The following is a 24,126-nucleotide window of genomic DNA, read 5'->3' on the forward strand; positions in this document are numbered from 1 at the left end:
TTTGTTATTCACAGTGTATTCTGGTATTATGTCACATTAATAAAAAATATAACTTGGGCCTAGTGGTTGTTTCTATTCACCCTGCCTATCTATGGGTGCTTTAATTTCGTAGAAACACATTTTGTTTAGACAGTCTTGTTACCTATGTGGGACTCAGGCTCACAGAAGATAAATGCAAGCCACGGGGATAGCATTGTAGGTCTTGAGAGCTCTTGTCTATATTGCTTCTCTCCACCTTTGTAATAAGATTGTGGTTTTTTTGTGTGTGCAGCTTTGTAACAAGATTGTATTTTTGGTGAGCTTCGTTGGGAACCGTGGGACGTTCACCCGTGGATACCGAGCCGTCATTATGGACATGGCTTTTCTCTACCACGTGGCTTATGTTTTGGTCTGCATGTTGGGCCTCTGTGTACATGAATTTTTTTACAGCTTCTTGGTGAGTATATAGTTTTTATTTCTTGTCGAAGAAGAAACCAATGTCTGTTTCCTTGCGCACATCTTGAAAATTCTGCCAAGCATATCGGCCAGGGGTCTTCAAACTCAGCCCTTTGATGTCTTGTGGACTTCAGCTCCCAGAATTCCTCAGCCAGCGTGCCTGGCTGAGGAATTCTGGGATTTGAAGTCCACAAGTTATCAAAGGGCCGAGTTTGAAGACCCCTGCTACAGGCAACAACTGTAAATGTGAAGCTCACTTTTTCCAGTTCCATTATAACTTTGAATGGTGGCTAAATAAACGGTTATAACTAGTCAAGGGCCACCCATAAACCTTTTCAGCTGCTCTCTCACGAGAAGCACTACCGTATTTTCCGGCGTATGACGACTTTTTAACCCATGAAAATCTTCTCAAAAGTTGGGGGGTCGTCTTATACGCCGGGTCGTCTTATACGCCGGAAAATACGGTAGTTCATGTTAGATCACACTTCCTGTTCCATATTTCAACACCTGTATCAGACAAAGAGCAGGCAACCTTGGATTTCTGGCAAGGAAAACCACTATAATATATTTGCAAATGTATTCGTTGTATTCATCCTCTTGCGGGTTTAGAGGCTCAACCTCCTCAGACGTTAATAAAGGGCCCTTTGTTGAAATTTTGGGTAAGAGTCCTCAGCAGCTTCTAACTCCTGTGGAATGGAAATTTGGCAAATTTTATGAAGCGTCTTAGGATGTTAAAAATATCACGAGGTATTTTAATGCCTAAAAAACTTTCCTGTGCTGTTGAGCCTCTGTGTACTGAGCTGTAAATTCCACATGGACTGTTCCCCAGGCAGATATATCTCTGAAGGACAGAAGCTTTACACAGTCCAGCATTGATTTACTATTGGTAGTAAATATAACTGTGAATTGTCCCTGCGGAAAAAAACCTGCCCAAGTGAATTTATTTCATTTCAAGAAGAGGTTCCCCAATGTGCTTTTTTGAGAGAGAATGAAGGTCCCCAAAGTCAAGATGATGGCTGTAACCAAAACCCTACCTCATGAGCCTTGGTGGAGCAGTGGGCTAATGCCTCCTTAAGTAACACCAGCTGCCTGCAATTAGTGCAGGTTCTCATCCCACCAGGCTCAAGGTTGACTCAGCCTTCCATCCTTCCGAGGTAGGTAAAATGAGGACCCAGATTGTTGGGGGCAATAAGCTGACTTTGTAATAATGCTGCTTGTGGGGGGCCTGAAAGCCCTAATAAGCAGGCATATACATAGAATGAAGGCTATTGCTAAGCACATTTGATTTGTGCTTTAGATTGTAAGCCGCCCTGAGTCTTCGGAGAAGGGCGGGATATAAATGGGATTAAAAAAAAAGACCATCAAAGAACAACATCTGCCTCTCCCAGGTCCTTAGGAAGCAATCAAGAGATGGTAAAATTGCCAAACCGAGTCTAAACATCTGGATGTCCGTGCAATCAACCAAAATAATACACCAAAGCAATTCTTCTGAAGTACAACTCTTGTGTTCTGATTACTTTTTGGGGGAGTGTGGGAGGAGAATGGAAAACTGTCTTGTTTTGATCAAGTCTCTGATGCTATGCAAAGAAGGAACTTAGTTGCTAAGTAAAAATCAGCTGCTTTGTAGTCAGAGAGCATAGTCAGCAATATTGCTTAGCAATAAGGGGAACTGGGCATTTCTCCTGTTTTACTTTCCTTCATATTTCACACACGCACACACACAGAGGCACTTTTTAGAATTAATAGTTTCACGTTACTCATTCAAACTGAGCAATATCAATAGAGCCATATAAATAAGCAGCAAACCCAACCCTTCCTCGCACTGACGACGTTACCTGGTTGGTCGACGTTAACTTTGTAAAAATGCCGCTTGGGGGGGGGGCGAAAGCCCTAATAAGCAGGCATATACATAGAATGAAGGCTATTGCTAAGCACATTTGATTTGTGCTTCTTAGATTGTAAGCCGCCCTGAGTCTTCGGAGAAGGGCGGGATATAAATGGGATTAAAATAAAAAATAATAAAAAATAAAAATGTGTTATGGAGGCATCTTCTACATGAGTTTATCTATGCCTGCATAAAGGAAAACAAAATAGATCTCAATCAGAATAGAGCTGGAAGGCACCTTGGAGGTCCTCTAGTCCGACCCCCTGCTCAAGCAGGAGACCCTGTACCATTTCAGACAAGTGGCTGTCCAGTCTCTTCTTAAAAGCCTCCAGTGATGGAGCACCCACAATCTCTGGAGGCAAATTGTTCCGCTGGTTAATTATCCTCACTGTTAGGAAGTTTCTCCTTAATTCCGGGTTGCTTCTCTCCTTGATTAGTTTCCATCCATTGTTTCTTGTCTGGCCTTCGGGTGCTTTGGAGAATAGGTTGACCCCTCTTCTTTGTGGCAGCCCCTCAAATACTGGCACACTGCTATCATGTCACCCCTAGTCCTTCTTTTCTCTAGACTAAGGTAAAGGTAAAGGTTCCCCCGCACATGCATGCTAGTCGTTTCCAACTCTAGGGGCCAGTGCTCATCTCCGTTTCAAAGCCGAAGAGCCAGCGCTTGTCCGAGGACGTCTCCGTGGTCATGTGGCCGGCATGATTAGACGCCAAAGGCGCACGGAACGCTGTTACCTTCCCACCGTAGTGGTCCCTATTTTTCTACTTGCATTTTTACGTGCTTTCGAACTGCTAGGTTGGCAGAAGCTGGGACGAGTAACAGGCGCTCACTCTGCTACGCGGCACTCGGGATTCGACCCGCCAAACTGCCGACCTTCTGATTGACAAGCTCAGCGTCCTAACCCACTGAGCCACCACGTCCCTTTCTCTAGACTGGCCATACCCAATTCCTGCAACCGTTCTTCAAATGTTTTAGCCTCCCATCTCCCTAATCATCTTAGTTGCTCTTCTCTGCACTCAACTTCTTTTTTTGTAAAACGGGTGACCTAAACTGGATGCGGTATTCCAGGTGCGGCTTTACTGGTGTAAGATAATGGTGTGCTGGCTGGTTTTGGTGCAGAAGCCCTTCCATCTTGTTTTGCTCTTCCACGGAACTTAAGATGATAGTGTGAAGGGGATTGCTCTAATACATTACTTGAATTTAGAGGGCAAATGTCTGCCAACCCCATCTGGTTTATGAGATGAATTGCCTTCCTTCTTGTTTACTACCTTCTCCAGTTATTTGACTTGGTATACCGAGAGGAGACTTTGCTGAATGTCATCAAAAGTGTCACGCGGAATGGGCGGTCCATTATCCTGACAGCTGTCCTAGCTCTCATCCTGGTCTATCTCTTCTCCATTGTTGGGTTCTTGTTTCTGAAGGATGACTTCATCATGGACGTGGAAAGACTGAAAAATAAAACCTCTGTTACAGGTACAGCTTGAAGCACAGAACGATATTTCAACAAATTCCGTTTTTTGTGGGACAGGCAGTCCTTGGCTTGCCGCCGTAATGGAGCCTGGAATTAGGGCCTTAAGTCGCACTGGTTGTTAAGCAGGTCACCATGTGACTGTGCCCGATTTTATGACCTTTGTTTTAGTGGTGGAGTTCAAAGTACAGAAGAGTTTTATTACAGATAGTCCTCAACTTACAACTGTTCATTTAGTGACCTTTCCAAGTTACAATAGTACTGAAAAAAGGGACTTACCCCCGTTTTTCACACAACCTTTGCAGGACCCCCATGATCACATGATCAAAATTCAGACACTTCACGACTAACTCACATTTATGACCGTTACAATGTCCCGGGGTCACAGGATCCCCTTTTGCGACCTTCTGACAAGCAAAGTCAAAAGGGGAAGCCAGATTCGTTTAACGGATAATTTAAAACTACAGTGATTCACTTAAGAACAGTGGCAGGAAAGGTTGTAAAATGGGGCAAAGCTCGCCTAACCAATGTCTCATTTAACAACAGAAATGTTGGGCTCAATCGTAGTCGTAAGTCGAGGACCCACCTGTATTGCTACCTAATGGGCAAGAGCCTTGGTGGAGCAGTGGGCTAATGCCTCCTTAAGTAACACCAGCTGCCTGCAATTAGTGCAGGTTCGAGTCCCACCAGGCTCAAGGTTGACTCAGCCTTCCATCCTTCCGAGGTAGGTAAAATGAGGACCCAGATTGTTGGGGGCAATAAGCTGACTTTGTAATAATGCCGCTTGGGGTGTGTGTGAAAGCCCTAACAAGCAGGCATATACATAGAATGAAGGCTACTGCTAAGCTTGTAAGCCGCCCTGAGTCTTCGGAGAAGGGCGGGATATAAATGGAATAAAAATAAAAATAAATAAATAAATAAGAACCTGGTCAACTAATGATCAAAGCTAAATTGATGCTAGAGAAGGATCAACAGAATTCAGAGAGTGCCAAACTTGGCTTTCTTGAGGCAATGAGCCCAAACTGATGACACGTTTTACACCGCCTTCCAGCTCAGCCTGGTTTTCACCTACAGGGGCAATTATTAAGTGAACGCAGCGGTCATTAAGCAAACCCATTTTAGTCCATGGATGTTTTTGCCATGATGCGGAAGTAAAGATATATTTCTGGCTTTAAAAGAAAAGTGTCTGATCACCGTCATACGACTACGGGACAATTCAGATGGCTATAAGTGTGACTGGGTTGCCAAGCAGCCAAAAGGCGGTCACGTGACCGTGGCACAGGGCAGCCATCGGAAGTTCAAAACAGAGTCATAAGTAGCGCTGGTTGTGAAGTAATTCTATTCAAAATGGAATTGTTACCATTGTCAATCCGTAACAATGCCAAAGGTGCTTTTTCAAGAGGCAACTGGACTTCCTTGTTTTTCTTTGAAGACTTTTTTTTTTGCTTCTCCTCCAAGAAGCTTCTTCAGCTCTGAGTGGATGATGGGGAATGGAAGGAGCTGAGCTGAAGTCAGAGCTGAAGAAGATTCTTGGATGAGAAGCGAAACGTCTTCAGAGAAAAACATGAAAGTCCAGTTGCCTCTTGAAAAAGCACCTTTGGGACAACCGTGACCTGGATGACTGAGCATCCCCACATAGACAACCCGTAAGAATGTTTCATGACTATTTCAAACTTATCTTTTTGCCAGATTTAGCCCTACAAACCCTTCACTGCAACACATCTATGGAGAGTCTCAGTCATCCAAGTCATGGTTGTCCCAAAGGTGCTTTTTTCAAGAGGCAACTGGACTTAATCTTGTTTTTCTTTGAAGGCATTTTGCTTCTCATCCAAGAAGCTTCTTCAGCTCTGACTGGACGGTGGGGAACGGAAGGATTTATATTCCTTGCGGATAGCTGGCCTCAATGACTCTCTAAAAGAATGCAAAGAATATAAATCCTTCCGTTCCCCACCATCCAGTCAGAGCCGAAGAAGCTTCTGGCATGAGAAGCGAAACGACTTCAAGGAAAAGCGAAGAAAGTCCAGTGGCCTCTTGAAAAAAGCATCTTTGGGACCTTCACTGCAACTTAGATAAATCCTGCTCAATGCTTGTGGCCAAAGAAATATTTAATGCAATAAAGCTGTTGCATATATTGCTGAGTCACTTTGGAAAAGTGAACAATATTTTATTCCACTCTGCACGTTATTCGCAAATCAGCATCAAATTGCATTTTCAACCTTGGAAATGTTTAAATATTCAAAATTCAAAAGAGCAGCACATTAACACAATGTTCTCCATGTCGGCCTTTTTTTAAAAGCAATGTAATGCTTTAAATAAACTGATATTATTCTAATATTTGACAGTTTGTAGCTCTGAGTAATTTTCCCTCTTAAGTAGATGAAGTGATTTGATGTCAGTTCTTTAATTTAAGCAGAAGCTGCAATGGAAGCCTGTGATATAGTGTAAATATGAAACACTGATGTTTTTATTTCCATTACAGTTTTATGCTCCAGTAGAATTTTGATTTAATTCTTTGTCTTCCTTGATGGTAATTGAACTGTAGATTTCCCCTCTGCAAGAGCAAATATTCAAAAGGCTTTAAAATTCAATTAGTTTTGCATAGCTGAATATTTGGATTTAAAGCTCCCAGCTTTAAGAAGAAATACATATTTGGGAAATCTGTGTGCAGATGTCATTTAAATCTTTGCTACTAGGTAAATCAAAAATAGAGAATACCTAATACAAATTAATAATAATAATAAAGTAAGAAAGGAAATTAAGTACAGTAGTCCTCATTTTAGGACCACAATTGAGTCCAAAATTTATGTTGGTAAGCGAGATAGTTTTTACATCACTTTTGTCCCATTTTACGACTTTTCTTGACGGTGTTTAAGTGAATAACTGCAGTTGTGAAGTCAGCAACACGGTTGTTAAGTGGATCTGGCTTCCCCATTAACTTTGCTTGTCAGAAGGTCGCAAAAGGGGATCACATGATCCCAGGACACTGCGACCATCATAAACGTGAGCATCCGAATGTAAATTACGTGACCCTGCAGATGCTGCAAGGGTCATAAGTGTGAAAAACGGTCATACGTCCCTTTTTTCAGTACTGTTGTAACTTTGGTCACTAAATGAAACAACTAGCTATATTTGGGAGATCTGTGTGCAGGTGACATTTAAATCTTTGCTACTAGGTAAATCGAAAATGGAGAATACCAAATACAAATTAATAAAGGAAGGAAGGAAATTGCTCTACTGAATTTTTACAGAACTTTGGAACGTACACGAACGTGGAATTTATTATGTTCGAGGGAACAGGTTTGAAACTCAAAGATGAAATGGCCAGCATCTAATATTTATCGTAATAATGCATAGCAGGGTGGTGCATGCTTCAAAAATAATCTGAAATATGGTCCTCCTCTATTATTTATTTATTCAGTAAATTTTCTGTGCCACCCATCTTACTACCAAGCGACTCTGGGCTGCTTATCCATCATAGCAATCCATATTATCCCTGAAACCTCCAATTCTCACCATTTTGAAGGCACTAAAAAAAAAATTAAGGGCTAAGAGTGACATTAACTTGAGTCAACTGACTCCTTAAATCACCCAGACGTGTTTTCTTTTTTTTCCAAGTTCACGCAGAAGCCTGAGAAACAGCATAATTGAATGATGGGCAAACAGGGGGGTTGACTTCATAAAACATCCACTTCTACTTTCAAAGTGTGACTAGCCCTCATGATTTTTCCATGTCGTTGTCACTGTTGTTGTCTTTGTTGATGTTTCAGATGGCAGCACCGTCTCTACCACAAGCTTAACAACAATGGTGGAAACCTGCTCGATAGAGAACTGCAGTGCTGCAGTTACAACTATCAAATCAGGTTGGTGGGACGCTTATAAAATATTTTGTCTTTCTGCTAAATAAATTTCCACTTCAGGGAGTCCTCGACATATGACCCCAACTGAGCCCAAAGTTTCTGTTGCCAAGTGAGACTTTTGTCCCATTGTACAATCTTTCTTGCCACGTTTGTTCAGCGAATCACTGCCGTTGCTAAGTTAGTCACACGGTGGCTAAGTGAATCTGGCTTCCCCATGGACTTGGCTTGTGAGAAGGTCGCAAAAGGGGGTCAGGCGACACCCCCCCACACCCTTCCAGGATGCAGCAACCGTCATAAGTACATGCCCATTGCCAAGCATCTGAATTTTGATCACGTGATGATGGGGACGCTCCAATGGTTGTAAGGGTGAAAAATGGTTAAAAGTCATTTTTTACAATGCTGCTGTAACTTCTAACGGTTGTTAAACAAACCGTTGTAAGTCGAGGATTACCTGTACTGACTTAGAGATCAGAAAGAAATATTATCTGTTTGATAATTACTCTGATATGTGTTCCCCACCCATCTCATTCTCTCTCTCAATTCTCTTCTCTTCTCTTCTCTTCTCTTCTCTTCTCTTCTCTTCTCTTCTCTTCTCTTCTCTTCTCTTCTCTTCTCTTCTCTTCTCCTCTCCTCTCCTCTCCTCTCCTCTCCTCTCCTCTCCTCTCCTCTCCTCCTCTCCTCTCCTCTCCTCTCCTCTTTACCCCTCCTCTCCTACTCCTTCTCCCTCTCCTCTCTCCCCCCTCCCCTCCTCTTAACCTCTTCCCTCTCTTCTCTCCTCTCCTCTCTTTTCCTCTGCTCTTCACTCACCCTGACTCATGTTTAAGACAAATATTGTCGTTATTCAACGATAATGAAACAAGTGATTGATAAAATAGCTTGGGGAAGGGGGTGTCCATTATGGAGGATAAAATTGGTGATGTCATTCCAGAAATTAGGTTATTTGCATGCAAAGTCATTTGCACGGGGACATAGTAAAGTGAAGTCCAGTGTACTACAGAATACAGAATAAGAGAGTTGGAAAGGGACCTTGGAGGTCTTCTAGTCCTACCCCCTGCTCAAGCAGGAGACCCTATACCATTTCAGACAAATGGCTGTCCAGTCTCTTCTTAAAAACCTCCAGTGATGGAGCATTTACAACCTCTGGAGGCAGATTGTTCCACTGATTAATTATTCTCACCATCAGGAAATTTCTCCTTAGTTGCAGGTTGCTTCTCTCCATGATTGGTTTCCATCCATTCCTTCTTGTCCTGCCCTCAGGTGCTTTGGAAAATAAGTTGACCCCCTCTTCTTTGGGGCAGCCCCTGAGATATTGGAAGGCTGCTGTCATGTCAGCCCTAGTCCTTCTTTTCTCTAGACTTGACATACCCAATTCCTGCAACCGTTCCTGCAACACTGGAGATTTTAAAGAAGGGACTGGACTGCCATTTGTCTGACATGGTATAGGGCCGTGGTGGCGAACCTATGGCACGCGTGCCACAGGTGGCACGCAGAGCCCTCTCTGTGGACACGCGCGCCGTCGCCCCTGTCCTAGGCCTTCAGCTGGGTTTTATAAAACTTTTTCGCTTTAGGCCTCTGCCGCCATGGGCAAAATAAAAATTTTTCAATCAATCAATTTCAAGTTCTCACGGGAAAAAAAAAGATCTCGCAAAGTTGGAATTGATTGGTTGAACTTTTTAGTCCCACCCAGTCTACCGTTACCATTGCAGCCATGCCCATCCAATGGGCCACACCCACCCGGCACCCGACGATACATAAGTGCGTTTTGGGTTGCAGTGTGGGCATTTGGTCTCTAAAAGGTTCGCCATCACTGGTATAGAGTCTCCTGCTTGAGCAAGGGGTTGGACTAGAAGACCTCCGAGGTCCCTTCCAGCTCTATTCTGATTGGTTAATTTTATTTTTATTTATTTTATTTTATTTATTACATTTATATACCGCCCTTTCCCGAAGGACTCAGGGCGGTTTACAGGGTGATTAAAAAACCAAGATACAAAAGTTAAAAACAAATATAAAAAAATTATATTTGTCCCTGCATAAATAAATCCTCAGTTAAAATGAGATTAATCCTCAGCCTGGGCCAGAGAGCTCGAAGAGCCAGGTCTTCAGGTCCCGGCAGAATGAACGGAGGTCGGGGGCAGTCCTCAGCTCCACTGGCAGCTGGTTCCAAAGGGCAGGTGCCCCCACTGAGAAGGCCCTATCTCTGGGCGTCGTCCGCCAGCAATCTCTTACTGGTGGCACCCTGAGAAGACCCTCCCTGTGGGAGCGCACTGGACGAAGGGAACTTGATGCCGGCAGCAGGTGTTCCCTCAGATATCCCGGACCCAAGCCATTTAGGGCTTTATAGGTCATCACCAGCACCTTGAATCTCACCAGGAGGGCAACCGGAAGCCAATGCAGCTCGCGGAGAAGAGGTGTTACATGGGAGTATCGGGAAACCCCCATCACAACTCGCGCAGCCGCATTCTGCACCAGCTGAAGCCTCTGAGTGGTCCTCAAGGGCAGCCCCATGTAGAGAGCGTTGCAGTAGTCTAAACGGGAGGTCACGAGCACATGAGTGACTGTGCATAGGGCATTTCGGTCCAGATAGGGTCGCAACTGGCGCACCAGGTGAACCTGGGCAAAAATTGAAAGTGTCCTTACGATATCCATAGGGGAAGACAGCGATGTGGATGGGATTGAGAGGACTTGTGACACTTTGCTGATGTGCATCGTGACCGTGTTGAACCAAGGACTGAGAAACGGCGGAGGAGTGGGGGATGTTCTTCGGAAGCCATCCAAAGATGTGAGTGTTTCATTGGCTTGGTATTGCTATACAGGGGGTCCTGGACTTACGACCAGAACTCAGCCCCAAATTTCTGTTGCTAAGAGAGACATGTGTGAACTGAATTTTGCCCCATTTTTTATGACCATTTTTGCCAGAGTTGTTAATTGACTCACTGTGGTGCCCAAAATGTTAGAACTTTGAATCTGAAACATAAACAGCCTTTGGTGTGTGTGTGTGTGTGTGTCTGTCTGTCTGTCGTAACTTTGAACAGTCACTAAACGGCCAGTTGTAAATCGAGGGCTATCTGTTATCATCCATAGGAAACCTGCTGCTGAGGTGAAGGACACAAGTAAGGACATCCAGAAAAGAGTACAGCCTAGAAAAGTAAAAATCTGGAAAAAAAATAAAGTTTATTTATTTATGCAGTATATGGCATCGAGTACATGGATAACAGTAATAAAATTATACAAAAGGAACATATAATACCAGGGTGCACGTATAAAAGAAATATAAAAGTCAGTTTTGTGAGTTGTGAGGAATTCAGGAAGTTATGTCACATTTTGAAATTCGTTTTCATAAGGACAGAGTAAGTGTTCTGTATATTAATACGAGGGCAGTTCGGAAATAAACCTCCCTTTGGTTATCCATGACAGACACGTGCGGATTCAGAACTTTTATTATTTATTTATTTATTTATTTATTTGTTTTATATACCGTCCTTCTCCCGAGGGACACATACACATGAGAAAACTACGTGACATGACTTTTTGACATAATCGCCATTCAAATTGAGGTACTTGTCATCACGTCTTACAAGGTTTGAAATGAAGAGGTGGTAGTCACTTGTTAGTCACTTGGCGCCAAATCTGGGCTATGGAGGGGGCGGATCAAAAACATCAAAAACATTTATTTATTTGTTTTATATACTGCCCTTCTCCCGAGGGACACATACACATGAGAAAACTACGTGACATGACTTTTTGACATAATCGCCATTCAAATTGAGGTACTTGTCATCATGTCTTACAAGGTTTGAAATGAAGAGGTGATAGTCACTTGGCGCCAAATCTGGGCTATGGAGGGGGCGGATCAAAAACATCGCAACGGAACCACTTCAAAAGTTCTTGGGTGCGTCTTAACGGTGTGCGGGCGAGCATTGTCGTGAACCCACACCACACCGGAAGTCCGCAGGCCCCAACGCTTGTTATGGATGACTCATTTGAGTTTTCGTAACGTTTCACAGTACACGTCTGAACTGATGGTCGAACCAGGCTCCGTAAACATCGCTAGCCATACTCCTTTGGCCTCTTCACGTTTGGCGGGATTTTCTAGGGCACCAATTCCCGTGTGGTGTGGGTTCACGAGAATGCTCGCCCGCACACCGCTAAACGCACCCAAGAACTTTTGAAGCGGTTCCGTTGGGATGCTTTTGATCACACACACACACACCCCCACAGCCCAGATTTGGCCCCGAGCGACAACAACTAAGGAATTTCAAACCTTGTAAGACGTTAACGACAGGTGCCTCAGTTTGAATGGCTCTTTTGTCGAAAAGTAATGTGATATTGTAGTTTTCTGATGTGTATAATAAAAGTTCTGTATCTGCGCGTGTCTGTCACTGATGACCAAATGGAGGTTTATTTCCGAATCGCCCTCGTATCTAGTGAATGAAGGGAATATGATGTCACGGACAATTTGACATTCACCTTTTCCGCACTGCTGATCTTCAGTAGCTATTAACAACATTGTGTCTGATCAAACGTACAGGTAGACTTCAACTCATTTTATTTATTTATTTTATTTATTTCGATTTATATACCGCCTTTTTCCCGAGGGACTCAGGGCGGTTTACAGGGCAAATTAAAACAATACAATATATACACAGGTTAAAATTAAATTAAATTAAATAATTAAAAATTAAAACCTTAACCCAAAAATCCTCAGTCCAGGCCGGCAAGCTTGAATAGCCAAGTTTTTAGGTCCCGGCGAAACGAGCGAAGGTCGGGGGTCATCCGGAGTTCCACAGGCAGCTGATTCCATAGGGCAGGCGCGCCCACAGAGAACGCTCTCCCCCTGGGGATCGCCCGCCGGCACTCCCTGACCGGCGGCACCCTGAGGAGGCCCTCCCTGTGGGAGCGCACAGGACGATGGGAAGTTGACACTGGCAGCAGGTGCTCCCAAAGATAATCCGGACCCATGCCATTTAGGGCTTTATAGGTCATCATGACCGCAATTGAACCCCAAATTTATGTTGCTAAGTGAGAAATTTGTTAAGTGAGTTTTGCCCAGTTTTACGACTTTCCTTTTCACTTTTTTAAAGTTAACCGCTGCAGTTGTTAAATGTGTAACTCGGTTGTTAAGCGAATCTGGCTTCCCCCATTGACTTTGCCTGTCAGGAGGTCGCAAAAAGGGGATCACGTGACCCTGGGACGCTGCAACCGTCATAAATACGAGTCAGTTGTCCAGCACCCGAATGTAAGTCACGTGACCACGGGGATGCTGCAACAGTTATAAGTGTGAAAAACGGGTCATAAGACCCTTTATTCGGTGCCGTTGTAACTTCGAAGGGTCGCTAAAGGAACTGTCGTAAGTCGAGGACTACCTTCATTTTCATTTCATTGGGTTAAAATTGGACGTCCCGTAAAAATGTTCTTTCTTTACAGGAGCCGCTGTTTGCTGCTCGGGTGGTTTATGATCTCCTGTTTTATTTCATCGTCATCATTATCGTTCTGAACCTCATTTTCGGAGTCATCATCGATACGTTCGCAGACCTCAGAAGCGAAAAGCAGAAGAAAGAAGAGATTTTGAAGACAACCTGTTTCATCTGTGGTATGCATTCGTCCCTTTGGGTCTTGTCGTTAGGGTTTTTTGAAAAGGAAATGCAAAAGCAGAGAGGCGCTGACAAGCAAGCTTTGTGAATGCGCCAGGATTGTGGTTTGCACAGAAAGCTGCCTTAGAAATAATTTTGGTCCAACGTATAGGCCAGGGGTAGGCAAGCTTGGCTCTTTTATGACTCGTGGACTTCAACTCCCAGAATTCCTGAGCCAACACGGCTCAACTTGGAAACCTCTCCCTTTTCCCTCAGCGTGGCTGGCTCAGGAATTCTGGGAGTTGAAGTCCACGAGTCATAAAAGAGCCAAGGTTGCCTACCCCTGCACTAGATGCAGAATCAATATGTCAGAATTATGTTCAGAATAGCAGAGTTAATTTAAGATTGTGTGCCCCAGCGTAGGTATCATAAAGAAGAGATTGGCCAACCATTTGTCTGAAATGGTATAGGCCAGGGGTAGGCAACCTTGGCTCTTTTATGACTCGTGGACTTCAACTCCCAGAATTCCTGAGCCGGCATGGCTCAGCTTGGAAACCTCTCCCTTTCCCCTCAGCGTGGCTGGCTCAGGAATTCTGGGAGTTGAAGTCCACAAGTCATAAAGCGGCCTAGGCCTAGGGCAGGGGTAGGCAACCTTGGCTCTTTTATGACTCATGGACTTCAACTCCCAGAATTCCTCAGCCAGCATGGCTCAATTTGGAAAGCTCTCCCTTTTCCCTCAGCATGGCTGGCTCAGGAATTCTGGGAGTTAAAGTCCACGAGTCATAAAAGAGCCCAGGTTGCTTACTCCTGGTATAGGTAGTCCCTGACTTACAACCACAATGTAGCCCAAAAATTCTGCTACTAAGGGACATGTTTGTTAAATGGATTTTGCCCTGTTTTACAACTTTTCTTACCGTAGCTGCTAAGCGAATCAATCCAGATGTTAAGTCAGTTACACAGTTGTTAAGTGAATCCGGCTTCCCCTTGGACTTGGCTTGTCAGAAGGTCGCAGAAGGGGATCACGTGTCCCCAGGACGCTGCAACCGTCATAAATATGAGTCAGTTGCCAAGCATCCAAATTTTCATCCCGTGACCAGAGGGATGCTGCAACAGACGTAAGGGTGAAAAAAATGATCGTAAGTCACTCTTTTGAGTGCCGTTGAAACTTTGAATGGTCACTAAATGAATTATGGTAAGTTGAGGACGGCCTGTTGTAGGATTTTTGTCTACTCATTCCTTAAGGAAGCTTTAATGCAAAGGTGTCCAACCTTGGCAACTTTAAGACTTGTGGACTTCAACTCCCAGAATTCTGGGAATTGAAGTCCACCAGATGCAACGCTGGGAACTCCTGCTTTAATGTATGAATAGGTTTGTGGGAAATTCTCCTTTTTTTCCACAGGGCTGGAGCGGGATAAGTTTGACAACAAGACGGTTTCATTCGAGGAACACATCAAGTCAGAACACAACATGTGGCACTATCTATATTTTATCGTTCTGGTCAGAGTGAAAGACCCAACAGAATATACCGGACCTGAAAGTTACGTGGCCCAAATGATTACGGTGAGTCCCATTTTGGTGTTGTTTGTGATGCACAAAGCTGGTCCTTTCAGGCACATCTGGAACGTATTCCTCCTTAACTCTAGGATAGCTTCATCTGGACACTGGTAGTCCTCGACTTACGACCAAAAAGTGAGCCCAAAATTTCTGCTGCTAAGCGAGATATTTGTTATGGGCCCCGTTTTACAACCTTTCTTGCCACGGTTGTTAAGTGAATCACGGCAGTTGGTAAGGTAGCGACACGGTTGTTAAGTGAATCTTCCCCACTGACTTTGCTTACCAGAAGGTCGCAAAGGGGGGACAGTGCGACCGTCAAAAATATGAGTCAGTTGCTAAGCATCCGGATTTTGATCATGTGACCGCGGGGGATGCTGCAACGGTTGTAAGTGTGAAAAACGATCGTAAGTCACTTTTTTCAGTGCTGTTATAACTCTGAGCGGTCACTAAACGAATTGTTGCAAGTCGAGGACTATGTGTAACTGCAAAGGCACTTTAAGCCGTCCAGTGCACATGAGAAACCCTGGCGTAATAACAGTTTTTAAAAACTGAACCTTTGTCGCCATGAGAACATCATGACATTACCCATAAACCAAAAGAGCACGGATAAAGTTTTGAAAAGGATTGTAACGAAGGAGCTAAAAATAATAATAATAAAAAAATTCCACTTATTATCCCTGATCAAAGATTCTACAGATGTATCTGGGAAAGCAGTGCAAATGCAAGACTTCTGATTCGTCCAATGTTTCTCCTTGAGCTCAGCCTATTTTATTAAGTATTCCGGTTAACGCGCACACAGGATGTTCACGGGACAACTGACATCATGTCCTTCATCACATGATTAATTGATTCCTCACTTAAGAGGGCTGTCACTCACTAAATGGAGCAAGAAATTATGGGAAGGATCAGTAACCTTTGTGATATAAGTAAGTGGGGAGCCCAGGATGGTTAAGAAGTGGCATTTAAAAAGATTTGACAGCAAAACATAAATTTTTTTTAAAAAAATGAATAAACAGGTACTCTTAAATATCTTCATGAACAATTTAGATGGGGGTGGGGACAGAAGAGGAACTCATCAAACTGGCAGATGACCCAAGCTTGGGGGGAATAGCCAACATCCTGGAAGATATGCTTAAAATACAGGAGAAGCAACCTAGAACTAAGGAGAAACTTCCTGACAGTGCGGACAATTAACCAGTGGTACAACCTGCCTCCAGAAGCAGTGAATGCTCCAACACTGGAAGTTTTTAAGAAGAGACTGGACAGCCATTTGTCTGAAAGGGTATAGGGTTTCCTGCCTGAGCAGGGGGTTGGACTAGATGACCTCCAAGGTCCCTTCCAACTTTACTGTTATGATTATGATTATCTTGACAGACGTGAACACTGGGCCCTATCTAACAAAATGAAATTCAACGCAGAGAAAAGTAAAGTTTTTACCTTTAGTCAAGAAAAGCCAAATGCGCAGGTATAGAATAGGGGGTTACCTTGCTCAACAGTAGCAACTGCCAGAGGGATCTCGGAGTCCTAGTTGGACAATCCCTTAAATATGAGCCAACCGTGTGCCGCAGCTGCCAAAAAAAAGCCAACGCAGTCCTAGGCTGCCTTAACAGAGGGATAGAATCCAGTTCACGTGAAATGTTAATATTACTTTACAATGCCTTGGTAAGGCCACACTTGGAATACTGCATCTAGTTCTGATTGCCACGATGTAAAAAAAAATATGTGTTGAGACTCTAGACAGAGTACAGAGAAGAGCGACAAAGGTGAATAGGGGATTGGAAGCTAGAACACATGAAGAACGGTTGCAGGAATTAATTGGGTATGTCTATTTTAATCAAAAGAAGGATTAAGGGTGACATGATAGCAGTCTTCCAATATTTGAGGGGCTTCCAGAAAGAAGGGTGTGTGTGTCAACCTATTCTCTAAGCACTTGAGGGCAGGATGGTAGGACTCCTACCTTAGACTAGAAGGCCTCTATGATTCCATGTTTATGTGCCATCAGGTTGGTGTTGACTCTTAGCCACCAAATACTTGGACCTTTGCTGGGATGATCTGACCTTAATCTGACTCCTGAGATCTTCCAAAATTGCACACATCACCACTGTAACCAATTTCATCCATCTTGCTTCTTCTCTTCTCTTCTCTTCTCTTCTCTTCTCTTCTCTTCTCTTCTCTTCTCTTCTCTTCTCTTCTATCCCCTCCCTCCTTCCCTCCGTCCCTCCCTTCCTTCCTTCTTCCCTCCCTCCCTCTCTCCTACCCTCCCTCCCTTCCTTCTTCCCTCCTTCCCTCCCTCCCTCCCTCCCTTCCTTCCTCCCTCCCTCCCTCCCTCCCTTCTTCCCTCCCTCCCTCCCTCCCTCCCTTCCTTCCTTCCTTCCTTCCTTCCTTCCTCCCTTCCTTCTTCCCTCCCTCCCTCCCTCCCTCCCTCCCTTCCTTCCTTCCTTCCTTCCTTCCTCCCTTCCTTCTTCCCTCCCTCCCTCCCTTCTTCCCTCCCCCTCCCTCCCTCCCTTCCTTCCTTCCTTCCTTCCTTCCTTCCTTCCTCCCTTCCTTCTTCCCTCCCTCCCTCCCTCCCTCCCTCCCTCCCTCCCTCCCTCCCTCCCTTCCTTCCTTCCTTCCTTCCTTCCTTCCTTCCTTCCTTCCTTCCTTCCTTCCTTCCTTCCTTCCTTCCTTCCTTCCTTCCTTCCCTACACCTGCCCATCTCAGCAAACAACTCTGGCCAGCTCAGAATTCTTTCCTTCCACCCTTTGCAGCATTATGGATTTCTCAATTTGATCTTGCACAATTTATGTCTATCTTCATCCCCCCACCCCCCACCCCAGCCTGATCTGCTATGCACCAATGTGTCGCATTTGAAACAAGCTCTTTGGGTTGTTTTAGGATTGTCTTTCACCTTGAAGCAGAATGAAATTTCTCTTTTGACTGGGAAACATATCCAGGCTGGTTAAAACAAGCCATTTCAAAGGCGAAACATTTGTTTCAAATGTTAAATGAGCCTCTTGTAATTCAAGCACTTTGAATTGGAAAAGTTTGCAACCGGCTGTATTTTACATAGTCTCAAAAGGTTATACCGTGCAGAAATCTACTTAAGAAAATTGAAAACATAAACCACTTCTCACCATTATCAAATACGGGCTGTAACCTTTTAAAAGCCACTGAGAGAGATCGGTGGCTTTCTTTTTCTGAACTGCAGCAGTATAAAGGTTGCCTCGTAGGGAATGTGTTCTTTAAACAAAATAAAGCAATTTGATTAATGGATTTGATGCACCGCAATATCCGCTCACTTCATAAAACTATGGCTATCGTTACAACCATTGCATTTCATTTCCAAATAAGTGGCTTCTGTCCAAAAGTTAACAGATATTCTCCAAGCCCACGTTGCAGGAACGATACCATCTGCTTGCAAGCTCTCGTGAAAAGAGCCACAATATTTGGTCCAATTATTTTGAAAATAATGTCACTGTACTCATCACATTTAGGAAGTGAGAGAAATGGATTTCAGTAAAAAAAAAAGAGAGAAAAAGGTATCTTTCTAAATCAGCTCCAAGGCCAATGACACAAGAAAATTAGAATGCTGGAATTGCTTTAGGCTTTTATTATTATTATTATTATTTTTAAGTAGCAGAGGAAGGAAGTAAAATTCTTGCAGTAAGCCAGCACGGAGAAATGAGAGAAAATCAGGTCTATTTGGAACAGAAATAGATCTGTCAAGAATAGCCAAGGGTTGTTGGATTCAGGTCCCTGGTGATAAAAATTCCAGTTGCATAATTGCCTTGGTATTTTATTGACCCCAATGACAGTGTATATACAATTGTGTCAAAATAATTGTTTTGTCCAGCCAGTAGGCAGTCATCAGTAAACCCAATGGTTGCAATCAAGCTTCCTCAACGTAAACCCTTCTTGCAAACGCTTCTTACACAAACCAGAAGGAGGGATGAGAAAAATATCTACAAATATTCATATCCTGGACATAAACTTTTTCAACTCCTCCCCTTAGGTTGGTGCTATAGGGCATTGTGTGTGCCAAAGCAACTAGACACACAGTTTTTCCCCCCCATGCCATCACTCTGCTAAACAACTAATTCCTACAACACTGTCAAACTAACTACCGTACCAGAGCTGAATTACTATTATCCTCAACATTCCTATTACCTATTCCTTTTCTTCTTATTACTATAACTTCATGGCTTATCTTACATATCTTACGATTTATATTGTTTTATTTAGCATCCTAAGGGACGCGGTGGCTTAGTGGGTTAGGACGCTGAGCTTGTCGTTCAGAAGGTCGGCAGTTTGGCGGGTCGAATCCCGAGTGCCGCGTAACAGAGTGAGCACCTGTTACTCGTCCCAGCTTCTGCCAACCTAGCAGTTCGAAAGCACGTAAAAATGCAAGTAGAAAAATAGGGACCACTACGGTGGGAAGGTAACAGTGTTCCGTGCACCTTTGGCGTCTAGTCATGCTGGCCACATGACCACGGAGATGTCCTTGGACAAGCGCTGGCACTTCGGCTTTGTAACAGAGATGAGCACCGGCCCCTAGAGTTGGAAACGACTAGCATGCATGTGCGGGGGAACCTTTACCTTTACTTATTTAGCATCCTAGCATGATTTATGATTTATCGTGATTGCTTATTTAGTACCCTGTGACCATCACTGAGTGTTGTATCTTATGATTTACGATGAATGTCTTTTATGATTATGATCATGATTATTAACATGTATTATGTTAATAATACAGTATTAACCTTGTGAACTCTAAAGCTTCCTCCTTTCGTTATGTATTAGTATTTATATGTTACTCATATGTAATGGTGTAGGTCTATATACAGTACATATGTTGTATATAGTATGTTTTTTAAATGCGTGTTATGTATGTGTACACTTGAGAGCAAGCAACTAAATTTCATTTTTAATGTGCGCCGTTGTGCCTGCAGGAAAAAAATGACAATAAAGGTTATCTAATATCTAATCTAATCTAATGATTTCTCACTTGTTGCTGATATGCACACTGAGAGCTTCTGCACCGGAGACAAATTCTGCCCCGGAGACAAAAATCCCACTTGGCCAATAAAGAATTCTAATTTCTAATACTGGATTTTGATTTAGCAGTCTAGAACTGGATGTTGGAAGAGGTTTGAAGCCGCTTGATATATATATATATTCTCCTGGCAACCTGAACAGTGACAAATGCCAACGGTTAAATAAATTAATCAATAGAGGGAATGAATTAAATTCTTCCTGAACAAAGGTAGTGGGGCACACTGATTATATTTTTTCTAGCACTGGATAGTTCCATAAGGAAATTCACTTGCTAGGCTTTGTTGTTTTTCAGGAAATAACACTGATGTAATGGCATAGGCAGCCTATGATGGTTTATTGAAATGCTCCATGCAACTTTCTCACAAGCAATATACAGGTAGGACCCCAATAGAGCTCCAAATTTCCTAGGCTGTTGTTAAGTGAGCCTTGCCCCATTTTACAACTTTTCTCACCACGGTTGTTAAGTGAATCGCTGCAGTTGCTAAGTTACCAACGCAGTTGTTAAGTGAATCTGGCTTGCCCCATTGACTTTGTCGGTCAGAAATGGGATGACATGACTTTGGGACACTGAAACCGTCATAAGTACGAACCAGTTGCCCAGCCTCTGGATTTTGATCACTTGACCCTGTGGGGATGTTTTCCCACCCCCACCCCACCCTGGTCGTAAGGGTGAAAAACATTCTTAAATCACTTTTTTCATTGCCGTCGCAACTTTGAACAGTCACTAAATGAACGGCTGTAACTCAAGAACGGCCTGTCGTTCTCCACCCACCAACGCAGTTCACGCTTGCTAAGCGAGTCCGCCAAACTTTTTTTTTTCTTCCTCATGTTGTTCAGTGAATCGATGCAGTTCTTAGGAATCATGTGGTTATTAAGCGAAAGTGGCTTCCCCCCACTGACTTTGCTGGTCAGAGGCCGGCTGGGAAGATCCCAAGTGGCGATCGGGTGACCGGCAGGATGTTGCAGCCCTCCTAAATAACAGGCCGCTTGCCCAGGGAGGTGTGTGTCCAAATTTTGATCACATGACCCTGGGGATGCTGCAACGGTCGCAAAACCGGGGGAAAGAATGCAGTCACTAAGTGCCCCAGAAATACGTCAAATTCTGCGAGTGGGACATTTGAGAAGGGATGAGGTGTAACGGGGACGGCGAACCTTTTAGAGACCGAGTGCCCAAGCTGCAACCCAAACCCCACTTATTTATCGTCGGGTGCCGGCTGGGCGTGGCCCACTGGGTGGGCGGGGCTGCAGTGGTCACGGCAGACTGGGTGGGCATGGCCACCTCCAAGTTGCTCGTGGGGAGGTATGCCTGTGGGGGGTGGTGTTCTGTACCAGCCTACTACCGGCACTGCCGAAAAGGCAGGGACAACCCCTTTACAAACGGCAAGAGGCTGCAACTAAGCCTGCCAAATTTATTAACATAAAACAGAGCAAAACAAGACACGAACCATGAAACAGGAGCTATTCAAACGGTTGCCTTCAGCAAACCAGCCCTCCCACGCATTCCCCTTTTATACAGTTCAGGGCGTGGCTTCTCTCTGCCTCCTTCCGAGGTGCCCCATTGCCTTCCTCTGTTTACTCCTGATTGACTGCCTCCTGTGTCGGGCGTCCTTGAACAGGGCCAGCTGTGGGTCATCTTCATCCACGCTGTCAGGCTCACACAGCTGGGTCTGCATCGTAACCAGATGGGAGGGGCCTGGCTGAGGGCTCTCATCAGCAAGATCTTCAACCCCCTCAGCAATACTCTCCAACACCCACTCCTCCTCCTCTGAATCGTCCGACCCAACTGCCGAACCCACAGGCTGACCCTGAATCACAACAGGCGGGCATGGTTGGGGGAGATCCAGGGGGGTCTCTGGCAGGTGGGGGCTTGGGGCAGGAGGCTCATCCTGCGGGGTTGGGGCGAGGCGAGGCAGGGGGCAGAGCAGGGGCCCCATTTCCATTCAGCATTTCTTGCAGACGTCTCATGACCCAAACTAGCTAACATTAGCAGTGCCAGAAGAGAATGGGGTTTGTGGAGTGGAGGAGGAGAAAATTAAGAGGAGGAGGAGGGCGGTTGTGGGTTCCTTGGTCCTCTCGGAGCTTTGTGGCTTTCTTGTCGACGTCTCATGACCCAAACTAGGCAACATCATTAGTTCACTTATTATCCCACTTTGGGTCCTGAAACGTCTGCAGGGAAACCACCGTTAACAAAGAATACGGAGGAGAGAAATAACATACAGGTAATCCACGACTTACCACAGCCTGTTTAGTGACCGCTTAAAGTTACACTATCACTGACCAAGTGGCTGTGGACCCTTTTCACACTTACGACCGTTGCAGCCATTCCCGTGGTCACGCGATCAAGATTCAGATGCTTGGCAGCTGACTCGTGTTTATGACGGTCGCAGTGTCCAGAGGTCACCTGATCCCCATTGGCGAAACAAAGTCAACGGGGAAAGCCGGATCCACTTAACATCTTTGTAAGTAACTTAACAAGCGCAGTGATTCACTTCACAACTGTGGCAAGGAAGGTTGCAAAACGGGGCCAAACTCACTTAACCAAGGTCTCACTTAGCAACAGAAAGCTTGGGCTCCATTGTGGTCGTAAGTCGAGGGCTCCCTGTAATGGTTAAAAAAAAAATAAAGATAAGGAGGGGAGAAAGATTATATATAGAGAAAAAAAAGATAGTTGTAAGATTGTAGTCAAAATGACCAGCCAGTGAATTAAGGTTTTAAAAAGGCCCAGAAAATGCAGAGGCAGATTTTGATGGGGGGAAAAAACAACATTGTTTTGAAATCGGGTGGAGAGGAAAAAGTATTGAATACATTTTTTTTAAACCAGAAAGAGATAATATGATAAAATGGGAATGTTTAAGGGGATGACAACAATATGTTGGAGATGGAATTGAAATGAATGCTGTGTAGGTTAGCATCTGAGGAAAGAAAAAGATTTATCCAAAGGGATGTCTAAACCTTTCGAAAATCTGATTCTTTTCTTATTACATTCTTCTCTTTGGGCTGCACTTCTATCTTGCTGTTGAGGCAGGTGATAAATATGTAAAACTGCCCAGTGTAGATTATACTGTATATGTATGCTGGCTGGGGAAGTCTGGGAGTTGAAATCCACTCATCTTCAAGTTGCTAGGGTTGAGAAACTCTGCAGCAGGTGATAGCAATAACAACTGCACTTATATACTTAGACCAGGGGTAGGTAACCTTGGCTCTTTTATGACTCGTGGACTTCAACTCCCAGAATCCCTGAGCCAGCACGGCTCAGCTTGGAAACCTCTCCCTTTCCCCTCAGCCTGGCTGGCTCAGGAATTCTGGGAGTTGAAGTCCACGAGTCATAAAGCGGCCTAGGCCTAGGGCAGGGGTAGGCAACCTTGGCTCTTTTATGACTCGTGGACTTCAACTCCCAGAATTCCTGAGCCAGCATGGCTCAGCTTGGAAACCTCTCCCTTTCCCCTCAGCGTGGCTGGCTGAGGAATTCTGGGAGTTGAAGTCCATGAGTCATAAAAGAGCCCAGGTTGCCTACCCCTGACTTAGAGTTATATACCGTTTCACAGTGTTTTACAGCCCTCTCTAAGCGGTTTACAGAGTCAGCATGTTGTCCCCCCAACAATCTGGGTCCTCATTTTACCGACCTCAGAACGGCAGAAAGCTGAGTCAACCTTAAGCTGGTCAGGAGCGAACTCCAGACTGTGGGCAGAGTTTGCCTGCAATACTGCATTCTAACCACTGCGCCACCACGGCTTAGATAGCAATAGCACTTTTATATACCGCTTCACAGTGCTTTTACGGCCCTCTCTAAGCCATTTACAGAATCAGCATATTGCCCCCCCCAACGACCTGAGTCCTCATTTTACTGACCTTGGAAGGATCATGAGAACTATCTCAAAAATCAGGGCATTTTTATGCTGGACAAGTACATACAGATCAGATTTACGCGCTTCTGAATCCATAAGAACTGTATACGACCGAGAAAGAAAATTTATTGTACATTTGTTGATTGAGACAAAGAGAACGATAAAGTGGATTAAGTTAGAATTATGGGCTGCCACAAAGAAGACCAGGGGTGGGTGGATAGCTGGGTGGGTGGGTGGAGGACATGTCAAGCTCTTCTCCAAAGCACCAGAAGGCAGGACTAGATGCAACGGATGGAAACTAATCAAGGAGAGAAGCAACCTAGAGCTTAGGAGAAATTTCCTGACAGTTAAGCAGTGGAATGGCTTCAGTCCAGATGTTGTGGGTGTTCCCAACACTGGAGGTTTGAAAGAAGAGATTGGACAACCGTTTGTCTGAAATGGTGTAGGGCAGGGGTAGGCAACCTTGGCTCTTTTATG

General features: G+C 44.4%; 1 protein-coding gene across 1 annotated transcript in view; it reads left to right on the plus strand.

Annotated features, from left to right (window-relative positions):
• ITPR2 (inositol 1,4,5-trisphosphate receptor type 2) overlaps positions 1-24,126 on the plus strand; it is a 184,393-nt gene that overhangs the window by 152,981 nt on the left and 7,286 nt on the right. Inside the window, 6 exon segments of the mRNA XM_083366224.1 lie at positions 272-436; positions 3,599-3,794; positions 7,557-7,649; positions 10,295-10,425; positions 13,071-13,236; positions 14,616-14,776. Coding sequence (XP_083222350.1) covers positions 272-436; positions 3,599-3,794; positions 7,557-7,649; positions 10,295-10,425; positions 13,071-13,236; positions 14,616-14,776 — 912 coding nt within the window.

The sequence above is a fragment of the Vipera ursinii genome (genome assembly GCF_947247035.1).
Source record: "Vipera ursinii genome assembly, chromosome: 6".
In the NCBI taxonomy this organism is placed as follows: Eukaryota; Metazoa; Chordata; class Lepidosauria; order Squamata; family Viperidae; genus Vipera; species Vipera ursinii.